A 25,967-nucleotide genomic window follows, 5' to 3' on the forward strand; every position below is an offset into this window, starting at 1 on the left:
ACTTTACTTCAGTCCCCGGCTATTTTTCATCTCTTCTCAGACACCCAGCCAAGGGCATTTCTCATCTAGGGATATTTCAGAGGGAGTCACTGCTAATCAGAATCACTGCTCCATGCTGGCATCCTTTGAACTTTGGTCTGAGAATTACAGATCGAGATTTGCTTTTTGTAGTTCAGGCATCCCTTGCTGTGCTCCCCAAGTACACCCAGATTAACGTGGCCATTGGCAAGTAGATGGATATAAGATCAAAGCAACCAAGCCTCCTAAGTTCTGGATTTAGTTGACCTAGGATCCCTTGGATCCCCAGCTATCTCTGTGGGAAACAGTTTGTTGTGGAATAAGCAAATTAATTCTTCTTTCTTAGTTGAGAACACTGTTGGTCCAATCTTAAAAGAGATTTGCTAAGGCTGTTAGCATCTTAATATATAAGTAACCTAATTTAGAATGCAAGCCTACAAACCCAAGAGTTCTGAGCATATACTAGAACCATCAAAAGGAAAAATCTAGAGTTTTGTTATTTAAAAAAAAATTTTTTTTCAAGTAGACGCCTCACCCAACGTAGGGCTCGAACTCATGACCTCGAGATGAAGAGTTGCATGCTCTACTGGCCAAGCCAGCCAGGCACCCCCAAATATCCAAAGTTTTAAATGAGCGCAGGTCTTTCACAGGTAAAAAGTCTGGGACAATTATAATCTGTTTTTTAGCATTAGCTTTTAGGCTTTTCCTCAAGGATAAATTTGGCCATGGAATCAATATGGAATTCCCCTTACAGTTTAGAAATCCGAGTTCAGGGGCACCTGGGTGGCTCGGTTGGTTAAGCATCCAACTTCAGCTCAGGTCACAAGCTCCCGGTTCGTGTGTTCGAGCCCCACATCAGGCTCTGTGCTGAGAGCTCAGAGCCCAGAGCCTACTTCAAATTCTGTCTCCCTTGCTCTCTGCCCCTCCCCTACTTGTGCTGTGTCTCTCACTGTCTCTCAAAATGGAATAAATGTTAAAAAAAAAAAAAAAAAAGAAAGAAATCTATGAATTCAGGGGCGCCTGGGTGGCTCAGTCGGTTGAGCATCTGACTTTGGTTCAGGTCATGATCTCACGGTTCATGGGTTCAAGCTCCGTGTTGGGCTCTGTGCTGACAGCTTGCTCAGAGCCTGGAGCCTGCTTTGGATTCTGTGTCTCGCTCTCTCTGGCCCTCCCCCGCTCACTCTGTGTCTCACTGTCTCTCTCAAAAAGAAAATAAAAACATTTTAAAAAAAGTTACTAGGTTCACTTTTACATACCCTGTACCTTTTATAAGTGTAGATGAGAATAAATAACATTCTTCTCTTTAAAACTTTCTTCTCTGACCTGTTTATCATTCTTCAACATAGTTTGGGTCAAGGAAATTGAGCTGCTTGTGTTTCTTTTAAGTCTTAGAGGAAAGGTTTTTTTGATCAGGGTTTCTGCAGGTGTCAAAGAATACCACATGACAATCCTTGGTTCTCTTTGGGAAAGGAAGAGGTCCTCTTAATATGTCCTTTCTACCCTTCAAGCATCATGGAAGCCTTGTGAAGGGAAAGAGCACTGAACTTGGAGTTGGGAGACAGTGATGGACACTTCCCATATCAGTGATCTTATACAGGGTACCTAGCTTGACCAGGCAACACTTTTCTCATCTGCCAGCTGGGAGTGTTAAAATCCCTTTGGGCCAGATTCTGATTCCAAGTACCCAAGTGCAGTTTGTTCCCTTTGCTAAAGCTACTCAGAAATTTGGGGAAGCTGTTTCTTTTTCTGTAACTTCAAATTAATCTTCTTTTTTTTTTTTTTTTTAATGGGCTCTACACCCAACACGGGGCTTGAAATCATGACCCTGAACCAAGATCATGCATCTCATGCTCTACTGACTGACCCATAACACCCATAACTTCAAGTTAATCTGTAAAGAACTGGGAGAGCAGAGCTTTCCTTAGCTTATTGATGCACAGGAATTGAGGAGGACTGGCCTCGGTGGACTTGATCCCTCAAAACATAGTCATTCCTTAATTTTTAAAAATAGCTATTTTGAGATTTAATTCACGTAGCCTACAATTTACCCATGTTTAAAGTATACAATTCAGTGACTTACAGCATATTCAGAGTTGTGCAACAATCACCACAATCCATTCTAGAACCCTTTCATCATCCCCAAAAGAAACCCTGTACTCTTCAGTCATCACCCCAGTCCCTCTGTACCATCCCCCAGCCCCAGACAACCACTAATCTACTTTCTGACTCTTTAGATTTGCCTATTCTAGATATCTTTTATAAATGGAATCATACAATATGTGGTCCTTTGCTTTTTGTAACTGGCTTCTTTCACTTAGCATAATGTTTTCAGAGTTCATCCACATTATAGCATGTATCAGTATTTAATTGCCAGATAATACTCCACTGTATGGATGTGCAACATTTTGTTTACCAATTTATCAATTGATAGACATTTGGATTATTTCCACTGGCTGTTATGAACAATGAATGCTGTGAACATGCATTCATTTTTTTTTTTTTTCCTGGACAGATATTTTCAGTTCTCTTGGATATTCACCTGGGAGTAGAATCACTGGGTCATATGGTAACTTGTGTTTAGCTTTTTGAGGAACTGTCAGACTGTTTACCAAAGCGACTGCACCATTTTATATTCCCACCAGCAATGTGTGAGGGTCCGTTTCTCTATATCCTCATCAACAGTTATAATCCATCTTTTTTATTATAATCATCCTCTTGGGTGTGGACTGATATCTTACTGTAGTTTTGATTTACATTTTCCTTATGGCTAATGATTTTGAGTATCTTTTCATCAGTTTGTTAGCCATTTGTATATATTCTTTGGAGACATTCGCTAATGTTGACAGTGATTTTCACAGGGAATGCAAACAGGCAAAAACCTGAGTAGCTGAAGTTATTCACTCATCTTTTTGTTGACAGAATAGCATGAGTATTAGATGGAGAAAAAGATACATATTGATGATTCCTGATCAGTCTTGGCTTTGACTGCCTCTAAAACATCTGATGCTTGGTCCACTGGACTTTTCCTTTTCCTTTTCCTTTTCCTTTTCCTTTTCTTTTTCCTTTTCCTTTTCCTTTTCCTTTTCCTTTTCCTTTTCCTTTTCCAGTCTTATTGAGACAGAGTTGACATACATCACTGTATGAGTGTAATGTGTATAGCACAATGGTTTGAGTTACCTATATTATGAAATGATTAGCAGTAAGTTTAGTTAGCATCCACAATGTCATATGAATACAATAAAAAGAGAAAGCAAAAAAAGAAAAATTTTTCCTTGTAATGACAATTCTTAGGATTTATTTTTAACAACTTTCATATATATCATACAGCATTGTTAGCTTTTTTTTTTTTTTTTTTTGGCTATTGGACTTTTTCTTTTATCTTTTTTTTTAAAGTTTATTTATTTTGAGAGGAAGAGGGAGAGAGTGGGGGATGGGCAGAGAAAGAATCCCAAGCAGGCTCCACACTTAGTGCAGAGCCTGATTTGGGGCTCAGTCTCTTTTTTTTTTTTTTTAATTTTTTTTTTTAAATTTTTTTTTTTTTTAACGTTTATTTATTTTTGAGACAGAGAGAGACAGAGCATGAATGGGGAAGGGGCAGAGAGAGAGGGAGACACAGAATCGGAAGCCGGCTCCAGGCTCTGAGCGGTCAGCACAGAGCCCGACGCGGGGCTCGAACTCACGGACTGGGAGATCGTGACCTGAGCCGAAGTTGGCCGCTCAACCGCCTGAGCCACCCAGAAGCCCCTGGGGCTCAGTCTCTTAACTGTGAGATCATGACCTGAGCTGAAATCAAGAAAGAGTTGGTCGTGGGGCGCCTGGGTGGCGCAGTCGGTTAAGCGTCCGACTTCAGCCAGGTCAGGATCTCGCAGTCCATGAGTTCGAGCCCCGCGTCAGGCTCTGGGCTGATGGCTCAGAGCCTGGAGCCTGTTTCCGATTCTGTGTCTCCCTCTCTCTCTGCCCCTCCCCCGTTCATGCTCTGTCTCTCTCTGTCCCAAAAATAAGTAAACGTTCCAAAAAAAGAAAATTTTAAAATAAAAAATAAAAAAAAAAAAAAGAAAGAGTTGGTCGCTTAACCACCTGAGCCACCAGGTGCCCTGCTATTGGACTTTTTCTTAAGAGATTTATGGAAAACTTTAGAGGCAACTTGATATGTGCAGAAGAGATAAAGACTTTGGAATGGGGCAGAATTGGAGACCTGGATTTTATTGGCCTGACCGTTTACTAGCTGTGTGATCTTGGGATGTGGATTGAACCCTCCAAATCCCATCTCTGTATCTGAAAATTTTCTAACAAAGAAGCACTAGTGTTAGCTAGTACTTTATCCATCTGTAGGCAGAGCTGTGCCCAATATGCTTCAGAAACACTATTGTTTCTGTTATTGAAAATTCTCAGGAAAAAAATGCTCCCCTCCCTTCCCCCATTATCTCTGTCTATATCTATCTTTTATAGTTTTTCATAGTTAGTCATTATAACCAAAGACTGAGAGACAAAATAAACTCATTTCACCTAAGTTTTTTGTAAGGTGGTTGAATTTTGCTATTTGCAGGTGTGAAACATAACTGGCATTTTTATTTATTTTTTATTTATTTATTTATTTATTTTTTTTTTTAATTTTTTTTCAACGTTTATTTATTTTTGGGACAGAGAGAGACAGAGCATGAACGGGGGAGGGGCAGAGAGAGAGGGAGACACAGAATCGGAAACAGGCTCCAGGCTCTGAGCCGTCAGCACAGAGCCCAACGCGGGGCTCGAACTCCCAGACCGCGAGATCGTGACCTGGCTGAAGTCGGACGCTTAACCGACTGCGCCACCCAGGCGCCCCGTAACTGGCATTTTTAGAAGGAGATATTGAGGCCTTGATGTGAAATTAACTTTGTATTTCAAAATACCACCTTTTTCTTTTTAGTGCTCGTGGTATTTAGTGTCCTTTTGATAATATGATCTCACTTGGTCCTCATTCCTATTATTATTCATTTAAATAATTATTCAGTGCCCATTCTTGATTTTAATACCTTATGCTCAGGTCTTACCTATCAAAAATAAGTCCCTCATTGTCATTTCTCTTTTTAACCCTTAACATCAAGTACTTCATATTTTCCCACTTTATTTATTTATTCATTTTGAACTTTTAATTCTTTTTATTTTTTTTATTTGAATTAAAAAAATTTTTTTTAACGTTTATTTATTTTTGAGACAGAGAGAGACAGAGCATGAAGGGGGGAGGGGCAGAGAGAGAAGGAGACACAGAATCGGAAGCAGGCTCCAGGCTCTGAGCCATCAGCCCAGAGCCCGACGCGGGGCTCGAACTCACGGACCGCAAGATCGTGACCTGAGCTGAAGTCGGACGCTTAACCGACTGCGCCACCCAGGCGCCCCTATTTTTTTTTTTATTTGAGAGGGAGAGAGAGAGCAAGCGAGTGGGGGAGAGGAGCAGAGGGAGAGAGAGAGAGAGAGAGAGAGAGAGAGAGAGAGAGAGAGAGAATTCCAAGGAGGCTCCATGCTCAGTGCAAAGCCCAATACGGAGCTCCACCCCATGACCTTGAGATCATGACCTGAGTCACCCAGGCACCCCTCACTTTTTTATTTATTTTTTTTAACCCACCATTCATTTATGATCTGATTTCTATTCTACCACTCTCTAGAAAACGATTCTCACAAAAAACACTGTTATTTGTAAGAAAACTAAAAAACACTTTCTTGGTCCTTATCCTTGTCCTGGAGCATTTGATACTAGCAATAATCCACCCCTTCCTCGATCACCCTTTCTTGTTTTTTTGCCTACTTCTTTCACTGCCTTTTTCCACCCTGTCCTTTGTTGATTACTTTTCCATCTCCTGCCTTCTAATTTTGGCTATTCCCGCAGGCTCAGTCCTTAGCACTCTGTCTTCTTTCTTGCCCCTAACCCAGAAAGGCCAACATTTCCCATGTCTTTAGCTAGCACCTCTCTGCATATGACTTCTAAACTTAAGTTCTCAGCTGACCCAAATTGAATTCTGGTATTTTCAGCTGCTTCCAGAACATTACCGTTTGTAGCTCCTTTTCTACTCTTTTAAATTCAACATATTTAAGGGGCTCCTGGGTGGCTCCCAGTCAGTTAAGTGTCTAACTCTTGATTTCAGCACAGGTCACTGTCTCACAGTTTGTGAGATCGAGCCCCACGTCAGGCTCTGTGGTGGCAGCTTGGAGCCTGATTGGGATTGTCTTTCTCTGTCTCTTTCTGCTCCTCCCCACACCCTCCCCCTCAAATAAATAAATAAACTTTAAATAAAATAAATTCAGTATATTTAAAATTGAACTTACCAAATCCATTCTTTCCAACCCTCATGACCTGCTTATGCAACCATGGTGCACCATGGTTGCGCAAGCTTGAAACCTTGGACCCACTTGATGGAGAGGTCTTGAAATTTTGGAGCCACTGGTGTGCTGGAGCTAGCTTACATGGGCTCATGAGAACTGAATACTAATTCTGTGAGTTGGTTGATAAGCACAGCCATTATGAAATATTAAATTATATAAGCTTACAATGAAATAAGTTATATTTAAAATAATGGTAATAAATACTCAAAACACATCATCTCATAATTATTTTACTACATGTTAATATTTTCTATGCTCTTGAAGTTAATTATGTATGCTGTATCTCTGATGGAAAAGTATATAATGGTGTGCTCTTGTACATTTCTTCCTGACATCACTTTTAGTGATAGTATATTAGTGGCTGGAAATTGGTCATGGTGGGAGTATTTACATGATGGAAATCAACAAATGCTACAAGTCTGAGCTAGATGTGTTATTTTGTTTAGACTTAAAGTGGTGGAGAAAATGTTAATATTGCAGATTAAACCAAAAAGTGTGTTATACCTGTATTCACATTGTGAATAACACAAAAATTAAAGAAATGTTCCTTTGAAGTTTGAAAGCTATTACCCAATTCATCATGAACCATTTTCTCCAACTGGGTAATCTACCCATCACCTTCCTACTCCTTTACTCACACAGGTACAAACACGCATCTTGCATGTTTTCACCTCTGTACCTTGTCTTCTGTGGTTTTTCATCTTCTGTCTTTCTATCAAAACATTTTCTAATCCTTCCAGTTCTTTCTCTTCCAGGAAGTCTCCCCAGATATTTCCAGCCTTTATCTTTTTTTTTTTTTTTATTAAGTAATCTCTGCACTCAACTTGGGGCTTGAACTCATAACCCTCAGATCAAGAGTCACATCCTCTACCAACTGAACCATCCAGGCACTCCATAGCCTTTATCTTTTCGGACTCCCATTCTGTTTGGAATGCTAGAATATTACAATTGGAAATGACTATAGTACAGTTTTCCACTCAGATGTGGAAATCCAGTATCCCAGTCTCTGCTTGAAGAATTCAGTGACTAGAAACCCACGACTTCTGAAAGTAGCCCTTTTTATTGTTGTCTAGACAATTATTTATATTGAAAATTAATCTTCCTTATGCTTGCCACTACTAGTCTTCTGATTCTGTGTTGTGTCACCCACCCCATGGAGTTGTCACTGGACTTGTAACAAACCAGAAAACCTATTTCTGCTTCCTGCAGCTATGTGACTTTAACTTCTCAAGGTCTCAGCTTCCTCAGGCCCTTCGTGGATACAAGAATAAACTTCACAGGGCTGTTGTTTGGTTTAAATAAATATAAAATAAGATTGTGGCTGATTATAAAGCATAGTAGTTAATGGCAAAGACTAAATTCAGAAAGACCAACCTGAGGCCAGTTTTCCCACTTGTGATCTTGGGCAAGTTATTTAACACTCTGTGCCTCATTTCCTCACGTGTAAAATAGGAATAACACCTGCCTTATCAATGTGAGAGAGAGATGAGATAATGTGTACAGCATTCACCATGGTGTTTGACATGGACCACATATTTTTCTAAAGTGAGATCTTTTTTCCCATAGTTTCAGTTCTAAAATTGGAATTATTTTTTTCACAAGGAAAATAACCCTCAAATTCACTATTAGAAATATTTGGTAAGAGAGGAGTTAAAATATAGGTACATCCTGTCAAACACTGGGTACCTAGCATTTTTGTTTCCTTTGCACTCTAGAAGGCTTTTCTGATTCTGACTGGACTCCTCCATCTGCATTGGTCATTGTATCACATTTTGGTCCATAATAATTCCTGAGAGGTTTCAGGATGGTGACTCTCCATCTCCTTGTCCAGTCTTTCTTGAATATTGTTTAGAGTTGGCTAGAGTATGTAGTGGATCTGGCTTCTATTTTAAAAACACACATACATTTCTGGTAAGTGTTACATTTCATATGTATTGTACTCCAAAACTGAAAATTCCTGAATTTTATTATTGTTTCATATTTCAAATTCTTTAATCTGTGTTTACCTAGAATCAAAAACTCTTGTGTAGATAATAAGAGATTTTGAGACCAAATAAAAATCTGTTTCATTCTCATGCACAGGTCCGCAAGCACATCAATGATCTTTATGAAGATCTGCGGGATGGCCACAACCTAATCTCTCTGCTGGAGGTCCTCTCAGGCATCAAACTGGTGAGCTTCTCTCTTCTTCTCATGAGTGACCTTGCAAACATGGCCCTGTTAATGACATACCAGTCCATCGTGTTGAATGCCAGGACAGTGGCCGCCACTGCCTGCTCTCTGTTACTTGGGAGAAAGAAGTAGAAGACATTATTGGTGGACTTTGCTTCTAAGTCATACTTACAGTTTTAAAATGATGTAGTTTCATCTTAATGTGAATTGATGTGTCATATTCTCATTTCTTGATGGAATCAGGTATCGGTTTTATTCCTTTCATATGCATTTTTTTTCTCCTTATTTGTTCTTTATCTATTTGTTGGTACACTATTTCAGGAACAATAGATTCACATTTAAAGATTTTTTTTAGTGGGATGCCTGGGTGGCTCAGTCAGTTAAGTGTCCAACTCTTGATTTCGGCTCAGGTCATGATCTCGAAGTTCCTGAGTTTGAGCCCCGCATTGGGCTTTGCGCTGACAGTGTGGAACCTGCTTGGAATTCTCTCTCTGTCCCTCCCCTGCTCTTAGGCGTGCACTCTCTTTCTCTCTCTCTCTCTCTCTCTAAATAAATAAATAAATAAATAAATAAATAAACAAACTTAAAAAAAATAAAGATTCTTTTTAGTAAGGTATATTTTTCTTTCTAGAGTTTTCTTTCTAGTCTATATAGGTGCTCCTATTTTCCCATCTGTTGTGAATTGTTTTATTTTCTGTATTCAGCTAAGGATATGAAGTTTATATTAAAAGCCCTGGTATTTAAGGGTGCCTGGGTGACTCAGTCGATTAAGTGTCCAACTCTTGATTTTGACTCATGTCATGATCTCACGGTTCATGAGTTCAAACCCCGAGTTGGGCTCTGTGCTGACAGCAGGGAACCAGCATGGGATTCTCTCTCTGTCTCTCTCTCTCTCTCCCCCTCCCCCTCCCCCTCCCCCTCTCCTTCTCTCTGCCCCTCCCCTGCCCACACGTGCTCTCCCTCTCTCTTTCTCTCTCAAAGTAAATTAATAAACTTAAAAAAAAATCCTAGGTATAGAGTTATTGTTTCCAGTTCACCTCACTTTCTTCCTTCTTTGATTCACTGAATCTCAGAGGTTTGGAGAAGTACTGAAGTTGCTATCTGAACACAGTCCTGGATGCAGTACATTTGAATTCCTTGGATAATTAAATATGCCTGCCTACTCCCAAATGTGTTAAGTAAGCATTGCTTGTGGGAAACACCTGTGTATCTAAAGACAAATCTGCCTGAGCTTCTTGGCTTATCAAAATAACCCCACTTGTGGGTTCTTTGTTTTGAGGGGGGTGGGGTGGACAGAGAGAGGGAATCCCAAGCAGGTTCCATGCTGTCAGCACAGAGCCTGACGTGGGGCTCTGTCTCATGAACCATGAGATCATGACCTAAGCCGAAATCAAGAGTCAGACGCTTGATTGACTGAGACACCCAGGTGTCCCAACATAGTTTTCATTTAGAAAAGTCCAGGGGTAAATACTGGAAACATCTCTGGGGGAAAACATGAACTGAAGTAACTCAAGCATTCATTGCCTTTGGTGAATTCTCAGTCAGCATTTGCTGTTTTTGAAGAAGGGAATTTAGCACATTAGATTTTGCTCCTTAAGTATTATTCACCTTCTTCAAGGATTGGGGCTTGGCTTCCCATGGGTCCTTTGTTTTGGTTTCGCATCTTTTTTGTCTTACGGTAGAATTACTTTTCTGATTTTTCCCCCTGAGAGAGCCTGAGTGGAGCAGGGGCAGAGGGAGCGAGGGAGAGAGAACCCTAAGGAGGCTCTGCTTCCACTGTGGGGGTACTCAATGTGGGGCTCGATCTCATGACTGTGAGATCATGACCTGAGCCAAAATCAAGAGTCAGATGCTTAAACTGACCGAGCCACCCAGGTGCCCCTACTTTTATAATTTTTAATGGACTTAAATTGACAGATGCTTTTATTAGCACAGCCACTGCTGGCGAATTCCACTTCTTATCTGGCCCTCATTTATAAATCTCATAAGTAATCGTAATGTCACTTTCACATTGCTGGACTTTAACTCACAAAGTTACATTTTGGGCAATTTGGCTGGGATATTTGATGAACTTGTAGGGATTTTATATTGAAAGTGATTCTTTTTTGGTGACGTTGCTTATAAAACCGTCTGAAAACACTCCAATCTAATTTCTTTGCCTAACCTTTGAAAACATGCAAGTTGTTTATGGAGATATTCATAGCATATCATCTTTTCACTGAGAACTATCCAGATACCTCTTTCATGATTATTCTCAGAATCTCCTTCTCCTTTAGTTGATTCACAAAAAGAGAGAATGGGCAGCCATGGAGAATTGAAGATGTGTTTCAGACTAAGTGTTCGATATAACCATGTGATCTGGTCTTGATACGGTTTTGCATGTTTTGGGTTGTGGGAGGGTATTTTCATATTTATTTTCACTTTTTAAAAAAAATGTTGCATTCATTTCCTTCTCATTTTTGTGTTGTGAATTTCCTGTCACTATGTCATGTTTTTGCCTTGGTTGGTGGCCAAAGGAGCCAGCAGGGCTGAAGACCCTCCGTCTCGTGAGCATGCCCTCCTGGCGCCATACAAACAGCGAAGAGCAGGAGGAGGAAGATGAGGATGATGTAGTAGGTCCTCCTGGGATGCCAGGATCCCAGCCAGCACCGCAGGGCCATCAGAGAGTCTGAGGTTCTCGAGGTCTCCAAGTACCTCAGTTACCAATCGCCTTCTTCCCTCTGCACCTGGGAATTTTCGGTCCCAAAGAAAGTGGTTAAAACTAATTGTGCCTCTTGCCACTGTTAGATGATCCTGGAGTGGGGGTTGTTTTGCTTATCTGAGAGTGGTTGGCACAGAAAGAATAATGGTGTTTGGAGGTGTCAAGTGCCTTTGTGACCTGGAGACCAGTAGCTTTCTTGGTGGCCTTGCTGTGTTGTCTGAGTCTGGATTGCAGAACTGTGGAAAGTTTAGTTGAAGGCATGACAGTTAATTGCTCACGGCTCCACACTTGAGACTAACTCTCTCTCTCCACCCTCTGTAGCCTCCAGGTTCTCACCACACACCATGTCATTTGTTTTCAAAACAGCCTGTAGTTTGCAAACCACTCACTGCATGGAGATACGCTGCTTTGGTCAATAATATCTCTAGAGGACAGAGATTTTAACTTGCATGTTCTTAGGGTATTTATTTTTGGTGGGAAGTACCAAGGAATAAAGATAAGAGTGTGTGAGAAGGGCATTTCCTGTTTGTGGGCCCTAAATTATAGCCCGTAATCTTTCTCCAGAAACAGGGATTAAGCAATATCCCTGTTTCCTGTCCTCTTAAAGTCATTTTTCACCTCTTTAGAATCTCCCTTCCCATTGCCTTAGACTCTTCACTTTGATAGGCTCTGTCATCCTCAAAGCCATGTTCACAAGTAGTTTAGCTGAAATGACTGGAAAGAGGTTCTTGCTAGAGGATTTTCCTAAACCTTTGACTTAAGAAGTTATCCTGTGGCCCAGAGGCGCCTCAACATCTCTGTAGATTATCCTCATTTGGGAGTGTTGTTTAGAAGTGTTGGGGGCATCTCCCCTTATCTTTACACGCATTTGGTTACTTTTTGTGTTTCAACCTGGGACGAAGTTTCCTCTGTACAAGCACCTGGCCGCATAGCTACCTTATTCATCAGCCTTTAATTAGTACCACTTTGACATTTACAAATGAGTTGGGTATATATAATCTAGTAAGAGTGATGTTTCAGTCCCAATTTTAGTAAAATAAAAGCAACATTGGAAAATGAGCAGGAGAAAAGGTTCCAGAGACAGATAGCCACCCCTTGCATGCTGTCACTGGATACACTGATTTTAGCCACATTTGGATGGATAGTAGCTGAGCTATGGACAGGGTACCAGGGGCACGGGATGGAGATGAGCTTCTCTCCAGTGGTTTGTATGACATCTGGGACTGAGAGACTAGCAGAAAATACCTTTCTTTGGAGTATCATTGTTGAGTGGCCCTACTCATCAAGGTTTTCATTGTTGTTGGTATTTCTTATTGAGGTCCAAGGTGACTTTTTTAAATGGACACCCATCTGCCTGGAAAATAGGTTTCTTCCTGATTTTTGTCTCTCGTTTTTGAGTTTTTCACTTGTTTATTGAGCATGTATAACTCTTCATTCCCTGGTTTAAAATTGGCTACCTCTAGCTTCTTTTGCCAGGTTTTTAATAAGGTTGGCTCTAATTACTGTGTAGTATGCAATTAGGACTTTCTGCCCTTTCCTTAAAATAGCATTTAACTGTGATTTTAGGAGCCACAGAGCCAGAGACTTTGTTCCCATTAACTGCACATCCAGAATCAGGTTCTGCCGTATATGGCCACAGAAGACCCTGTACAGGAGCTGCGGCACTGATTCGACACTAGTAGTCTACCCACACTGTGTGTTCTCAGGAGGCACAGTGGGAAACCAGCATCATGGAGGCCTCAGAGAGCATGGCGAAACACACACAGGCCTTGCCACTAAGGGGTGCTTTATGTAATGCTCCCCTGGCTGGCTTCAACCACGAGGAATTCTGTGTGGTCTTTCAGTCCCTGAAATGAAAAAGGATGGGGCTCTGCATGGGTAAACTGGTGTAGCTAAAATTACCATCTCTTTTTGTTTGTTTGCAGCCCCGGGAGAAGGGCAGGATGCGTTTTCATAGGCTCCAGAATGTGCAGATTGCCCTGGACTTCCTAAAGCAGCGGCAGGTAAGACACTTCCATGCTTTCCCTATTCTGCCATGGAGTGTTGACATTTGACCCTTACTTAGGAATGTTTTCAGTGTCCCTAGTGAGCCCTTGGTAATTGCTCCATCTGGCCCAGTCTGAGTCTTGTTTGCTAGTGAACGATTTCATTATGGCTGGACAAATCATTTGGTGGTCCTTGCATAGAATCTAAGGCCTTCCTGAATGGGAGAGTGTCAACAGAGAAGAGCAAGATGCTAAAGATGGAAACTTACGGACTTACCTAAGGTGGGGGTCAAAAGGAAGATGGAAAATAAATTGTCAAAGAAGATGGAAAAAAGTACCTGATCCAGGAAGAGGAGAAACCAGAATGCTACATGATCCTGAAGAGTAGATGAGGGGCTGGTCAGGATTGGCCATTGTGTTGGTGCCACATGAGGTCTGAGGCCGACAAGCATTGGTGACTTGAGAACAGTCTGAATAGAGCAGAAGAGCTCTTGGAGTTAGCGGGTTAGAGCAGTTTAGTGGGCCTGGATATAAGAAGGGAAAAAAGTTTTCCACGTGTTTTTACACATAGGAGGAGAAGCCAGTGAAGAGAGGCAGACAGGGATGAGAGTGAGGAGGAGTGCTGACAGTGACAAAATATCAGCCTGGGAGATGCCACAGAGAGGTTCTAGCCCAGCAGCTTCATTTCCTAGATAAGGAAAGTGAGATCTGGCGGGGTGAAATGACCTGCCCCAGAGCGCACAGGCTAGAGCAGAGCTGGGACTTCCACCCAGGCCTCCTGCCATGGAGTTCAGTGTTCCTGCCACTGTCCGTGCTGTTTCTACACACTGCCCCTCCCCCTGCCCCACCCCTGCTTTCTAACGGATGGAAACAAATTCAGGGATTGAGGGTGAGATCCTGAGCACAGCTGGTGTGGTTATCTTTGAAAAAGAAAAGGAAAATGCCGCTTTCTTTGAGATACAGGGAAAAGGAAGGAGGAGGGATGAAGATGCAGGGGTGGGGTGGCAGGAAGGAAGATGGAAGAGGGGGTCAGAGAGTTTGTCTGCTTGGAGCCAGTTGAGTGGAAGAGATCGGTCTAGCTGTGGGTGCCAGGCAATCACTCAGGCCAAGCTGGACGTTGAATGGTATGCATATTTTTAGAGTTAGTTCATTTTCATCACTCTTATCAGTATTTCTCATTAACTTGGGAAATTCTTTCTCTGTGCTCCCAGAGCAGTTTACTTTCAATATAACATCTACTACTTTATTATTTCTCTGTTTGCTCTCATGTACTGCAGGCCCCGTGAGGACCGGAAACGGGATCTTCCTCCACGGTTTTCTCTTCATCACCTGGCATAATGAATGGTCCTTAATCGACACTTAATAAATATTTGTTGAAATAAATTGACAAATGAAAAGTGGTGGGAGAATTAGAGGCAGTGTTTAGGGTACTGGAGAAAGCAGCATTAGAAATGTCTGTGTGTAGAGCTGGAAGGACCCTGGGGTTCTTAATAGGCAAGGGAGAATGAGAAGAATCGATTAGCTACAAGTCTAAATAAGGACCAACGGTAGATTTGGTTACTATGATCAGACTAAAGTATGTGCAGATAAGAACAGCGGACTCAGAGAAGGGCAGGGAGAACTCTAGAACAGCTCTTGGTAATGGGGAGGTCTAAGTTGTAGTTGTGTAGCTGTCCGAAGTAGAGGAAAAGCGTAAGTCCTCAGAATGGAGAACGTACATGAATTGTGCAGATGGGGTGATATTTGGGTCATTGAGATGAGTGCTAATAAGATCACCACTTTTAGGATTTAGGTGCTAAAGTCATCAAGGGTTAGTAGAGATTGGAAGGTTGTTTGCAAAGTAGACTTCAGAATGGAAGGGGCAAGCTGATGGGAGTGGGGCTGAGGAATGTGGACATGGCTAATACCACATCCTCCCAACTGTGGGTCAGTGATTGGTGATTAGAAAACTGTGTTCTCGATCTAGAAGAGTAGCCTCTCCTACCTGCAGTATACAGAAGAGGAATGGAGATACAGGTGTCTTAGTTGGTTCAGGCTGCTGTAACAAAAATACTATCATGTAGGTGGCTTATAAACAACAGAACTGTATTTTTCACAGTTCTGGAGACTGGGAAGTTCAAGAGTAAGGTACCAGCAGATTCAGTGTCTGCGAGGTCCTGTTTTCTGGTTCTTAGACCACAGTCTTCTGGCTGTGTCCTCACATGGTGGAGGGGCAGGGGAGCTCTCTGGGTTCTCTTTTATAAGGGTGCCATTCCCATTCATGTGGGTTTCACCCTCGTGACTTAATCACCTCCCAAGGGACCACCTCCAAATACCATCACAATGAGTGTTAGAATTTAACATGAATTTTGGAGGGACACAAGGATTTCACCTGTGGTACCAGGTCACTGTTGGTGTAGGGGGAGAAGTGAGGTCACCAGAGTTCTTTAGAGACACATAGGTTTCAGTTCAACTGAAGAGATAAAGAGAGGCCAGCTCAAGGGCAGTTTGTCACAATTGAACGGCAACTCCATGAGGGTCTGACAGAAAAGGCTCGCAGGGGCTGGGCTGCTTTTCCTGGTGCTCTCACAGTTTCAACACTGAAAGTCCCACATCCCGGAAAATCTCTCAGTTTCCAGCATGTGGGACACTTGGTCACCCTAGCAGCGGATAGGGCCTGTGTCTCTATGCACATTGTGTTATTAGAATGAGATTTTACAGGTAAAAACAGATGCTAGTGGAGGCATGGGCAGGTGTGGATATCTTCAGCAGAGGAGGGAAAATGGAGGTGAGAACAGGCCAAAGAGTAAGGGAGAGGGGCTTGCTATTCCCTCCCATGGGAAAAAAGAAAGAAAAAAAATCAGCGCTGTGATGACTTAATAAAAAAGCAACTCACAATACCATGTGCTTATAAGGTTGCCTTGCTGATAGGAATGCAAAATGGTACAATCATGGGGGAAGAGAGTTTGGCAGTTTTGTCTAAAGCTAAACATATACCATATGACCCAGCAGTCCCACGCCTGGGAATTTACCCTGTAGAAATGAAAGCATATGCTCATGAATCTAGGAGCTTTATTCATCACTGTCCCAAACTGGAAACAACCCGAATGTTCTTCAGTGGATGAATGGGTAAACACAGCATAGTCTGTTGATACGATGGAATACTACTAAGCAGTAAAAAGGAGCAAACTAGTGATACAAGTAACAACAAGGATGGAGATCTCCAGGGCACTATGCTGAGTGAAAAAAAACCCCAAAAACCCAGTATCAAAAACTTAAATACTGTCTGATTCTATTCATACGACATTTTAGAACAAGTAAGATGGGGAATGGATCAGTGGTTGGCAGGAATTAGAGGTGAAGTCAGGGTGTGACCACAGAGGAGCAGCATGAAATCACCTTGTCAGGGTGACAGAAGTGTTCTATTATTCTGACTGCGGTGGTAATTATGCATCAATACAGACGTTCAGACTCATAGAGCTGTACTTGCGTACATACACCACACACAATCAGTTTAGTTGGATATAAGGATGAAAATCTGCAAAAATGAAATCAAAACCAAAAGTCCCAGAGCTCTGAGATCAGCCTCTGTTTGTTTTCCAGGTGAAACTAGTGAATATTCGCAACGATGACATCACGGATGGCAACCCCAAGCTGACCCTGGGCCTGATCTGGACCATTATTTTGCACTTCCAGGTAGGGCCTGTGAAGTTTGGGGTCATTGTTGCTTGGCTTGGATGTTGCCTAGAAGGAACTAGAAGATGTGCAGCCTTCCATGGTTAGCGCCAAGCCTTTCTTCTCTGTGTGTGGCCGTGAACAAGGGTGAGAGTAGAAGTAGCCTGGGGACAGAGCTATTGCGGCCTAAACCCAGAACTTCCTGATCATTGCATGCTGAAATGGGATTTTTCACTGGTTTGTGTGTTGGCCGGTTGTTAGAAGTCTGCTCAGTTGGGTCAAAACTGACTCTATGGGGACTCACAGTATGGACCGTTTGATGCTTTTAGAAGGGTGGGGTGAAGGGTTGTAATCCTGCTTTGGTGTAGACTTTTCCTCATCTCTAATGATCTTAAAACAAGCCTGGTTAGGGGCACCTGGGTGGCGCAGTCGGTTAAGCGTCCGGCTTCAGCCAGGTCACGATCTCGCGGTCCGTGAGTTCGAGCCCCGCGTCAGGCTCTGGGCTGATGGCTCGGAGCCTGGAGCCTGTTTCCAATTCTGTGTCTCCCTCTCTCTCTGCCCCTCCCCCGTTCATGCTCTGTCTCTCTCTGTCCCAAAAATAAATAAATGTTGAAAAAAACATTTTTTTAAAAAAAACAAGCCTGGTTAATTATAGCACTGCCTTAGTCAGTTTGGGGTTCTGTAATGAAATACAGGTGACCTTAGAGATATTGCAGATTTGGATCCAGACCACCACAATAAAGCAAGTCAGATGAACTTTTTGGTTTCCCCGTGCATATAAAAAGTTATGTTTATACTGTAGTCTGTAAGTGTGCAATAGTATTGTATTTTTAAAAAGTGTACAGACCTTAATTAAAAAATAGCTTATTGTTGGGGCGCCTGGGTGGCTCAGTCAGTTAAGCGTCTGACTTCGGCTCAGGTCATGATCTCGCGGTCCGTGAGTTCGAGCCCCGCGTTGGGCTCTGTGCTGACTGCTCAGAGCCTAGAGCCTGTTTCAGATTCTGTGTCTCCCTCTCTCTCTGACCCTCCCCCATTCATGCTCTGTCTCAAAAATAAATAAACATTAAAAAAAATTTTTTTAAATAGCTTATTGCTAGAAAATGCTATCATCTGAGTTTTCAGTGAGCCATAATCACTGATCACAGATCACCATAACAGATACAATAATAATGAAACTTTTGAAATATTGGGAGAATTACCAAAGTGTGACACAGACACAGGTGAGCAAATGCTGTTGGAAAAATGACACAGATAGACTTACTGATGCAGGGTTGCCACAAACTTTCAATTTGTAGAAAATGCAGTTTCTGTGAAGTGCAGTAAAGTGAAGCACAATGAAACAAGGTGTGCCTGTACCATAGATTAGGTGGCTTACACAACAAACACCTTGTTCTCATGGTTCTGGAGGCTGGAAGTCTGAGATCAGAGTGTCAGCATGGTCAAGTTCTTGGTGGGGGCCCTATTCCTGGCTATCTCCTCACATGATCTTTCCTTGGTGCATGGGTACAGAGAAAGAGATCTCATGTCTCTTCATCCTTTTGTAAGGGCATTCATGGGATGAATTCATCCCATGAATGCCCCCAGCATGGGGGCTCTGCTTTCATTACCTCATCTGAAACTAATTACCTCTCAAAGGCCCCCACCTCCAAATATATCACGTTGCAGGTAAGGGCTTCAACACGAATTTTGAGGGGGCACTCACATTCAGTCCACAGCAAGCACCTTAGCAGCTGGGTTTGTATATGGGCTGGTAAGCACAAGCTTGTTGCTTCCATCATACTCAAGAGCAGTGGCATCTTGGTAGTGTTCACATGGTCACACAGCCTTGTTGCTGCTCCATTCCTAAGAAGGCAAATCCTTTTCAAGTCTGGATTGCTGTTGGAAAAATACAGCCTTATTTTTATAAAAAGACCATCTTGAATCATTTTAGCCCAGCCAAACAAAGCTGTTTCTCAGACAGCTCCCCCATACACAGTCCCTGTATATGAAGCTGATAGATTAGAGGGAGCATTTTTTGAGCAGGTAAGAAAAGAAGGCTAATATAAATAACTCAAGGAATGGACTCCAGGGACCCAAGTGACTGTGATGTCCTAGTTGGGGCATTAGTGCCACCTGCTGGTTAGAAGCAGAACAGCAGATGTCCCAGCATTCCTCATTACCTGAGAAAATTGAGTTTGGGGCTTATTTCTTGTGGCTCTGGTTTGGAGCCAGTGCTGGCAATCTGGAAAGTGTGGAAGTAACATGTATTTTTGTGCCATCACAGGGTGTCTTTAAGCATGCTTTGGATATAGGGATAACCAGGAACATGAACTTGGCAGGTGTGCCTTAGCAGGGTGGGTGTAAGAACTTTGCTGAGCTTTCATGGAGCAGTAGAGGTATCCCCTTAGAGCCCTTAAGAACAGAGGAGTGTTGTTGTTGTTGTTGTTGCTGTTTTTAGAGAAACTGTTTTGGCCGTTTGTATTTTTGCCACAAACTTGTCCCCACCGTGAGTCCCAGTGTCGGTCTCATAGATGTGAGATAAGAGGACTCTGTCTACACTATGTCTCTATTTATCTTGACTGTAATTCAATCTCTTTTTAAAAGGGAGACTCATAGGCCAAGGAATAAAAACTGAATTGGTTAATCAAAACTTTGCTGGGACAGAAGAGATGGAGATAACGGAACCATTGTTTTCCTGAACAGCTCCATCAGGAAAATGTGTACTTTCTCTTTCTTTAAAAATTAAAAAAAAAATTTTTTTTATGAGAGAGAGAGAGACAGAGCATGAGCAGAGGAAGGGCATAGAGAGGGAGACAACAGAATCTGAAGCAGGCTCCAGGCTCTGAGCTGTCAACACAGAGCCCGATGTAGGGCTTGAACTCAGGAGAACCGTGAGATCATGACCTAGGCCAAAGTTGGATGTTTAGCCCAACTGAGCCACTCAGACGCCCCTTTCTTTAAAAATTTCTTATGAAAACCTTCAAATATTGATAAAAGTAGAGAAAACCGTGTGAAGAACTACCATATACCTATCACCTATCATGACAGTTCTTAACTCATGGCCAGTATTATTTCATCTATATCCTAATCCACTCCTCAAACCCCAGTAGGTTATCTTGAAAGAAATCCCAAACTTCATGTAATTTCTTCTGTACGTAGTTCAGCATATATCTCTGAAAGATAAAGATTTCTTAATTAAAAAAATTTTTTTAATGTTTATTCATTTGAGAGAGAGAGAGAGAGAGAGAGTGAATGAATGAATGAATGAGCGAGGGAGGAGCAGAGAGAGAGGAAGACACAGAATCCAAAGCAGCTCCAGGCTCCAAACTGTCAGCATAGAGCCTGTCACAAGGCTTAAACCCACGAACATGCAAGATCATGACCTGAGCCAAAGTTGGACACTTAACTGACTAGGTCCCCCAAGTGCCCCTAAAGATTCTTAATTTAAGCAAACTAGTATAACACTGTAAAACTCAATAATTTCTTAAAATCATCAAGTATCTGATTAGTGTTCAGATTTCTCCAGTTACTTCATTAAAAAAAAAAAAGTTGATTTCTATGAATCAGAATCCCAACAAAGTCTACATATTGCATTAAATTTTCCCTCCCCCCAACAATCCATTGAGGAAATCTGGTCTTTTGTCCTTTAAGGTTTATAAAGATGTTGATAGCATCTCTGTGACATCTTCCATCCCTCTGTTGTATTGCTTATCAACTGGTGGTTTAGATCTAGACCTGAGGCTCAATCACGTTCAGATACCTTTAGGGAGGATGTGGAGGGCAAGGATGGTGATGTTGAGTAGTATACGTCTGCTGCTGAACATGTGGGTTCAGCTATTATCAGCCTGATCATCCAGTCCCTATTACATCTTCACCTAATAGTTTTAGCAATCACTCATCATTGTTGCTAGTTCCACTGTTTCATTAGAAGTTACAGGGGTGCCTACAGGGGCTGAGTTGGGTAAGTAGCTGACTCTTGATCTCAGCTCAGGTCTTGATCTTAGAGTCGTGAGTTCAAGCCCCTCACTGGGCTCCACGCTGGAGCCTACTTTTTAAAAGTTGCAAAATGGTGCTGCTCAAATTCCTTCATTCCTTTTTGATTATTTAGCTGGATTACTTCTATAAAGAAGAACTTCACCTCAGCAATTACCCTAAGAGATATCTCCTCTAGGAAAGGGCAGATACAAAGATCTCCCTCTGTTTACCAGTTTTCAGCATAATTAATTGGTTCCCTAAGATTCTCCAAAGATAAGAAAATGAAAGTTTTTTCATTTTTTTTCTTAGTATCACTTATGACTCCTGGGTTTTTAAATGTGTTCCAATAAAATACAGCTATCATTCTTCCTAATACTCCACTCCATCTTTGGCCAATGAGAGCTTCCTAAAGTGGACTCTGAGTCTTTTGGCATCATCTCCATAGTCCTTTTTGATAATCTCCTTTATTTCTTGTGATGAGATGTTCCAGACTCTGTGTATTTCCTGCCCAAGGCCTGAAATTAGCAATTTCTTCAAGAAACTCTCATTCTTTATTGACCACAATCTGAATGCTACTGGGTTGGTCAGTTTTTCTGTGGACAGAGCTAGCTAATAAGTATATTTTCCTTATTTTAAAAAACCATGAATTTATACTGCTATCTCTCATTCAAACTTAAAATTACAGAGTTATTTTAAAAAGTTTATTTATTTTTAGTAATCTCTATACTCAGTGTGGGGCTTGAACTTATGACCCTGAGATCAAGAATCACATGCTCTTCTGACTGAGCCATCCAGGCACCCCCAAATTATAGTTTTATTTTAACTTCTTTGACTTTATATCTTTTTTACTCATGCTGAAAATCTTGATCCTAACAACAGTAACATATTACTTACTCCCTTTTCCATATACCTACATACACGTAGATGTGTGTACAATCACATAGACATATTACATGTATTTGAACCAAAACAGCAATCTTAGTGTTATTATTAACAATATGATTACTGAGAAGTTTGTAATTTTTCAAAAGTTTATTTATTTTGAGAGACAGAGAAAGTGTGAGTGGGGCAGGAGCAGAGATGGAGGGAGGGAGAGAGAAAATCCCGAGCAGGCTCAGCCCTGTCAGCGCAGAGCCCCATGTGGGGCTTGATCATGACCTGAGCTGAAATCAAGAGTCTGATGGTTAGCCAACTGAGCCACCCAGGCACCCTAAGAAGTTTGTGATTTCTTTATAGTTTTCATTGTCCTTTGTGTATATCTCCTAAGAATGTACACATAATTATATTTTAAAATCATTTGAAAAAAATTTCTGTGTTGTGAAGCTATTAATTCAGTACACAATTAGGTTCATTGGTTTTTATTTGCCTCCAAATTTTTAGGGATTGCTTTTCCCCTTTCCATTTTATTTTATGTTATATAGACCATCTATGTTGTTCCAAAGGGAAAATTTTGAAGTGCATGTGAGGTGTACTGAGAGAAGTCTAGCCTCCAGACCTGCCCTTTCTGTTGTTTCTTCTCCTTTCATATAGTTTGCTGACTGTTTTAAAACACCTTTTTGGTTGCCATTCTATTGTTTGTTTATTTTAGGAAAATACTCAAAAATGACTTTATTGAGGTTTACATACCATAAAATTGACTCATAGTCATCATACAATTCAATGATTGTTATGAGTTCTACAACCCTCACCATAATCCAGCGTTAGAACATTTTCATCATACCTGGAAGACCCTTCTGTCCATTTACATTCCCCCCCTTTTTCCTCCTCAGCCTTAGGCAGCCACCAATCTATTTTCAGTCTCTATAGATTTGCCTATTTGGGGCAATTCTCATAAATGGGGTCATAGAATATGTGCTCTTTTGCGTCTGGCCTCTTTCACTTAGCATTAAAATTTTGAGGTTCGTCTATATTGAGGCATGTATCAGTATTTCATGCCTTTTTACTGCTGAGTACTGTTCTATTATATATATGCACCACATATTTTATCTGTTCAGCAGTTGATGGACATTGGGGTCGTTTCCACTTTTTGGCTGTTATAAGTTATGTTGATATGAGTATTTGAGTACCAGTCTTTGTGTGAATGTATGTTTTTATTTCCCTTGGATATATACCTTGAAGTGGAATTGCTGGGTTGTATGGTAAGTTGATGTAAAACTTTTTAAGAAACTGCCAAACTATCTTCCAAAGTGGCTATACCATTTTACATTCCATCAGGAAGGTGTGAGGACTCTTACTTCTCCATATCCTCGTCAAGATTTGTTATTGTTTTTCTTTTGATTATAACCATCACAGTGGGTATGAAATTGTATCTTCTTGTGGTTTTAGTTTATAGGAAAGTGTATTTTTTTAATGTTTTATTTATTTTTGAGAGAGAGAGAGGAGAGGATGAGTGGGGGAGGGGCGGAGAGAGAGGGAGACCCAGAATCCCAAGCAGGCTCCAGGCTCTGAGGTTTCAGCACAGAGTCTGACACGGGGCTTGAACCCACAAGCTGTGAGACCATGAGCTGAGCCAAAGTCGGATGCTTAAACCTACTGAGCCCCCCAGGTGCCCCCAGGAAAATGTATTCTTTAACTGAATTCCACAAACCTTTACTGAGGACCAGCTATGAACAAAGTCTTAGGTAGAGTCTGTGGGAGATACAAAGTGAACTAGACACAGACTTAACCCAGGTTCAACTGAATAATTCAGAGAAGCACCATAAAATAGCTTGATAGAGGTTTAAAGAATCAGGGAGGTATGAGCCAGGGAGATGGAACACGTATATACTCAATAATTAGCAGCAGTTACTGGTAGCAACTTGTTACAATTATTAACAGACCTTATAATTACCATGGCTTTTGACTTAGCCCACTGTTCCCTGCCCTGTTACATATTTTACCAGAAAATAAAATACTTTTGGTTTCGTCTGTCTTCTGCATGCATATTGGCTACCTGCTATTCCCTGTTTGCTATTTCAGCATAGCTGAGTAACTACTTTGTTTTGTTGTGGGAAGCTCTGCTGCCAGAATATTTTCTCAGATGCAAGTAACTACTAATTCCTTTTCTTTGCTATTCTTGATGGCTTGGTGTTTGTCTGTATTAGCTAAGTGTTTGGGAGTGTGGGGAAGTTCCCCTTCTTGTAAAGCTTCTGGGTTGGCTGATAAAGGGTTATATAGAGGCTCCATCATCCTTGTCTCAGAGAGAATGTGACGTGTCTCTCGCTAGTTATGTATTATTGCGGTTTTCTAGTCTTTTATTATTGAGTGTCTATTAGCTGTTCTCACCAAGGACACCTGCTACATAAAGCCAAATAGAAATGTAGAGTAGAGCTATCAAATGTTAGGGGATCAGTAAAATAGTCATTATAATCTCTGTTGTTGGTGCTAATGAAACATTTCCCATACAACCAACTTTCTTGTTCCTTCTGACCTCCCCAAGTAAATACTGTCCTGAAGTTGATGTAGATGGTTCCCGTATATGCTTTTGTGTCTTTATGACAGATGAGGTATTCATAACGGTATGTGGTGGTGTTTATATGTTTTTATAGTTGATATAGATTCTGTCTTCTATATATCCTTTTTTTCCCTTGTTTATTTTTAAGAGAGAGAAAGAGAGAGTACGCATGTGTGCAAGTGGGTTATGGGCAGAGAGAGAAGGGAGAGAGGATCTGAAGCGGGCTCTGTGCCGAAGGCATTCATTGCTACAGTGAACATGTGTGTACATGTGTCCTTAGGTTTATAGGAAAGTGGGTTTTTTGGATAGGTACCTGGACCGGAATTATTAGGTCATACATACACTTTTCCTTTGTTTTGCCAAATTACTGTCAGAGCAGTATGTGATGCATAGTGTTGTGTTGGATAACACTACTGTTTTAACATTTATTTGCTGTCTGGATCTCTGCAGTAGGATGCCATTTTAACAGTGGATTTTGTCTCTTGTTCTCTTCTTTTCCTGGCTTAGAACAGGTACTCAATAAATATTTGTTAAGCGAATGGATATTTTATTAATTTGATCTTCTCAAAGCTGGGAGGTAGGTAGACCAGATAAATAGACTGTGATGGCTATTTTCCAGTGCTGGCTGTTCAGATGAGCAACTGAAACAGAATCCAACTGACATTTTTGGATTACACTTTCAGATCCTAATAATAGGATTTCCTGTCCCTTGGTTTTGCCCAGACCTGTCTTAATGTTAGGATTTATAATTTATCTAAAAGATGAGTTCTGAAAGTCAGAATCTGACAAAATTAGCTTTCTGACTCTCAAATGTTTATTAAATACAAGGGTACGTCTAACACTCTGAAATAAAAAAAAAATTCAGGGGAGTTAGGGTAAAAAGTGGTTTTAGCTGGTAGATGTGAGCTTTACACTTTTGTGCACTTTATGGCACTTAGTGGTTGGCCTATAGATGAGGCACCATTCATGTTTGTGGAGTGAATGAATGAATGAGCTCGTTCACTCTGGCCATCTCCATGTAAGAACTGTGGGCAGTGAACAGTTAACTAGAAAAAGCCAAAGCAGAAGACCTGAAGAATGTCTGTGCCCTAGTCTCTTCCTAGTCGCCCTTAGTCAGCTGCTTTGCCAGAAGGCGGCACCCTATGTTGAGAGCTCAGGTGAGGTGAGAAAAAAGGTACAGGGTGAAGTCTTAGTGATCAGAGTTGACTTACTTAGTGAAATAGTGGAAGCAGAGCCCCTGTTAAGAAAAACAAACACCCGAACTTTGGGTCTTAGAACATATCTACTTTCTTAAGAGCCTAGTCAAGAAAAAAAGAGTATATTAGGACCCCAGTGGTGGTGATGGTAGAGTGTCTCCTATCTTGTTGCTTAAGTAACAAATGGGAAGAAAAGGGATTTACTGAAGACCAGGAACTGAGCCAAGCACTTTATAAGGCATTACCTCATCGGCCTTCTCTCACCCACTTCCACAGGTGGTAGTATCCACATTTTACGGGTAAGGAAACTGAACCACCTAGCAAGTTAGTTACTTAGCTACTAAGTTACTAGAGCTGGGAATTTGAACCTAGGCCTCCTTTACTGAAAGCTCTGCTCCTTCCCTAGGCCAGTTTTCCTCTGGGGCAGAAGGAAATGAAGGCCCGATCTGTCCAACATGGGCAAGACGTTTAAAAAAGAAACGACTCCCATAAATAAA

General features: G+C 41.4%; 1 protein-coding gene across 18 annotated transcripts in view; it reads left to right on the forward strand.

Moving 5' to 3' along the window:
- The window catches only part of MACF1 (microtubule actin crosslinking factor 1), a 341,865-nt gene that overhangs the window by 135,207 nt on the left and 180,691 nt on the right, over positions 1-25,967 (forward strand). For 11 of the 18 annotated variants that reach the window (XM_040469724.1, XM_040469741.1, XM_040469742.1 and 8 more), the window contains 3 exons: positions 8,458-8,547; positions 13,174-13,251; positions 16,816-16,908. In XM_040469724.1, coding sequence (XP_040325658.1) covers positions 8,458-8,547; positions 13,174-13,251; positions 16,816-16,908 — 261 coding nt within the window. Of the gene's footprint in view, positions 1-8,457; positions 8,548-11,063; positions 11,160-13,173; positions 13,252-16,815; positions 16,909-25,967 lie in introns of all 18 variants that reach the window. The other 7 variants (XM_040469723.1, XM_040469739.1, XM_040469740.1 and 4 more) reach the window with 1 other exon arrangement.

Source organism: Herpailurus yagouaroundi, unplaced genomic scaffold, assembly GCF_014898765.1.
Source record: "Herpailurus yagouaroundi ecotype Mexico unplaced genomic scaffold, PumYag 77, whole genome shotgun sequence".
Lineage (NCBI taxonomy): Eukaryota > Metazoa > Chordata > Mammalia > Carnivora > Felidae > Herpailurus > Herpailurus yagouaroundi.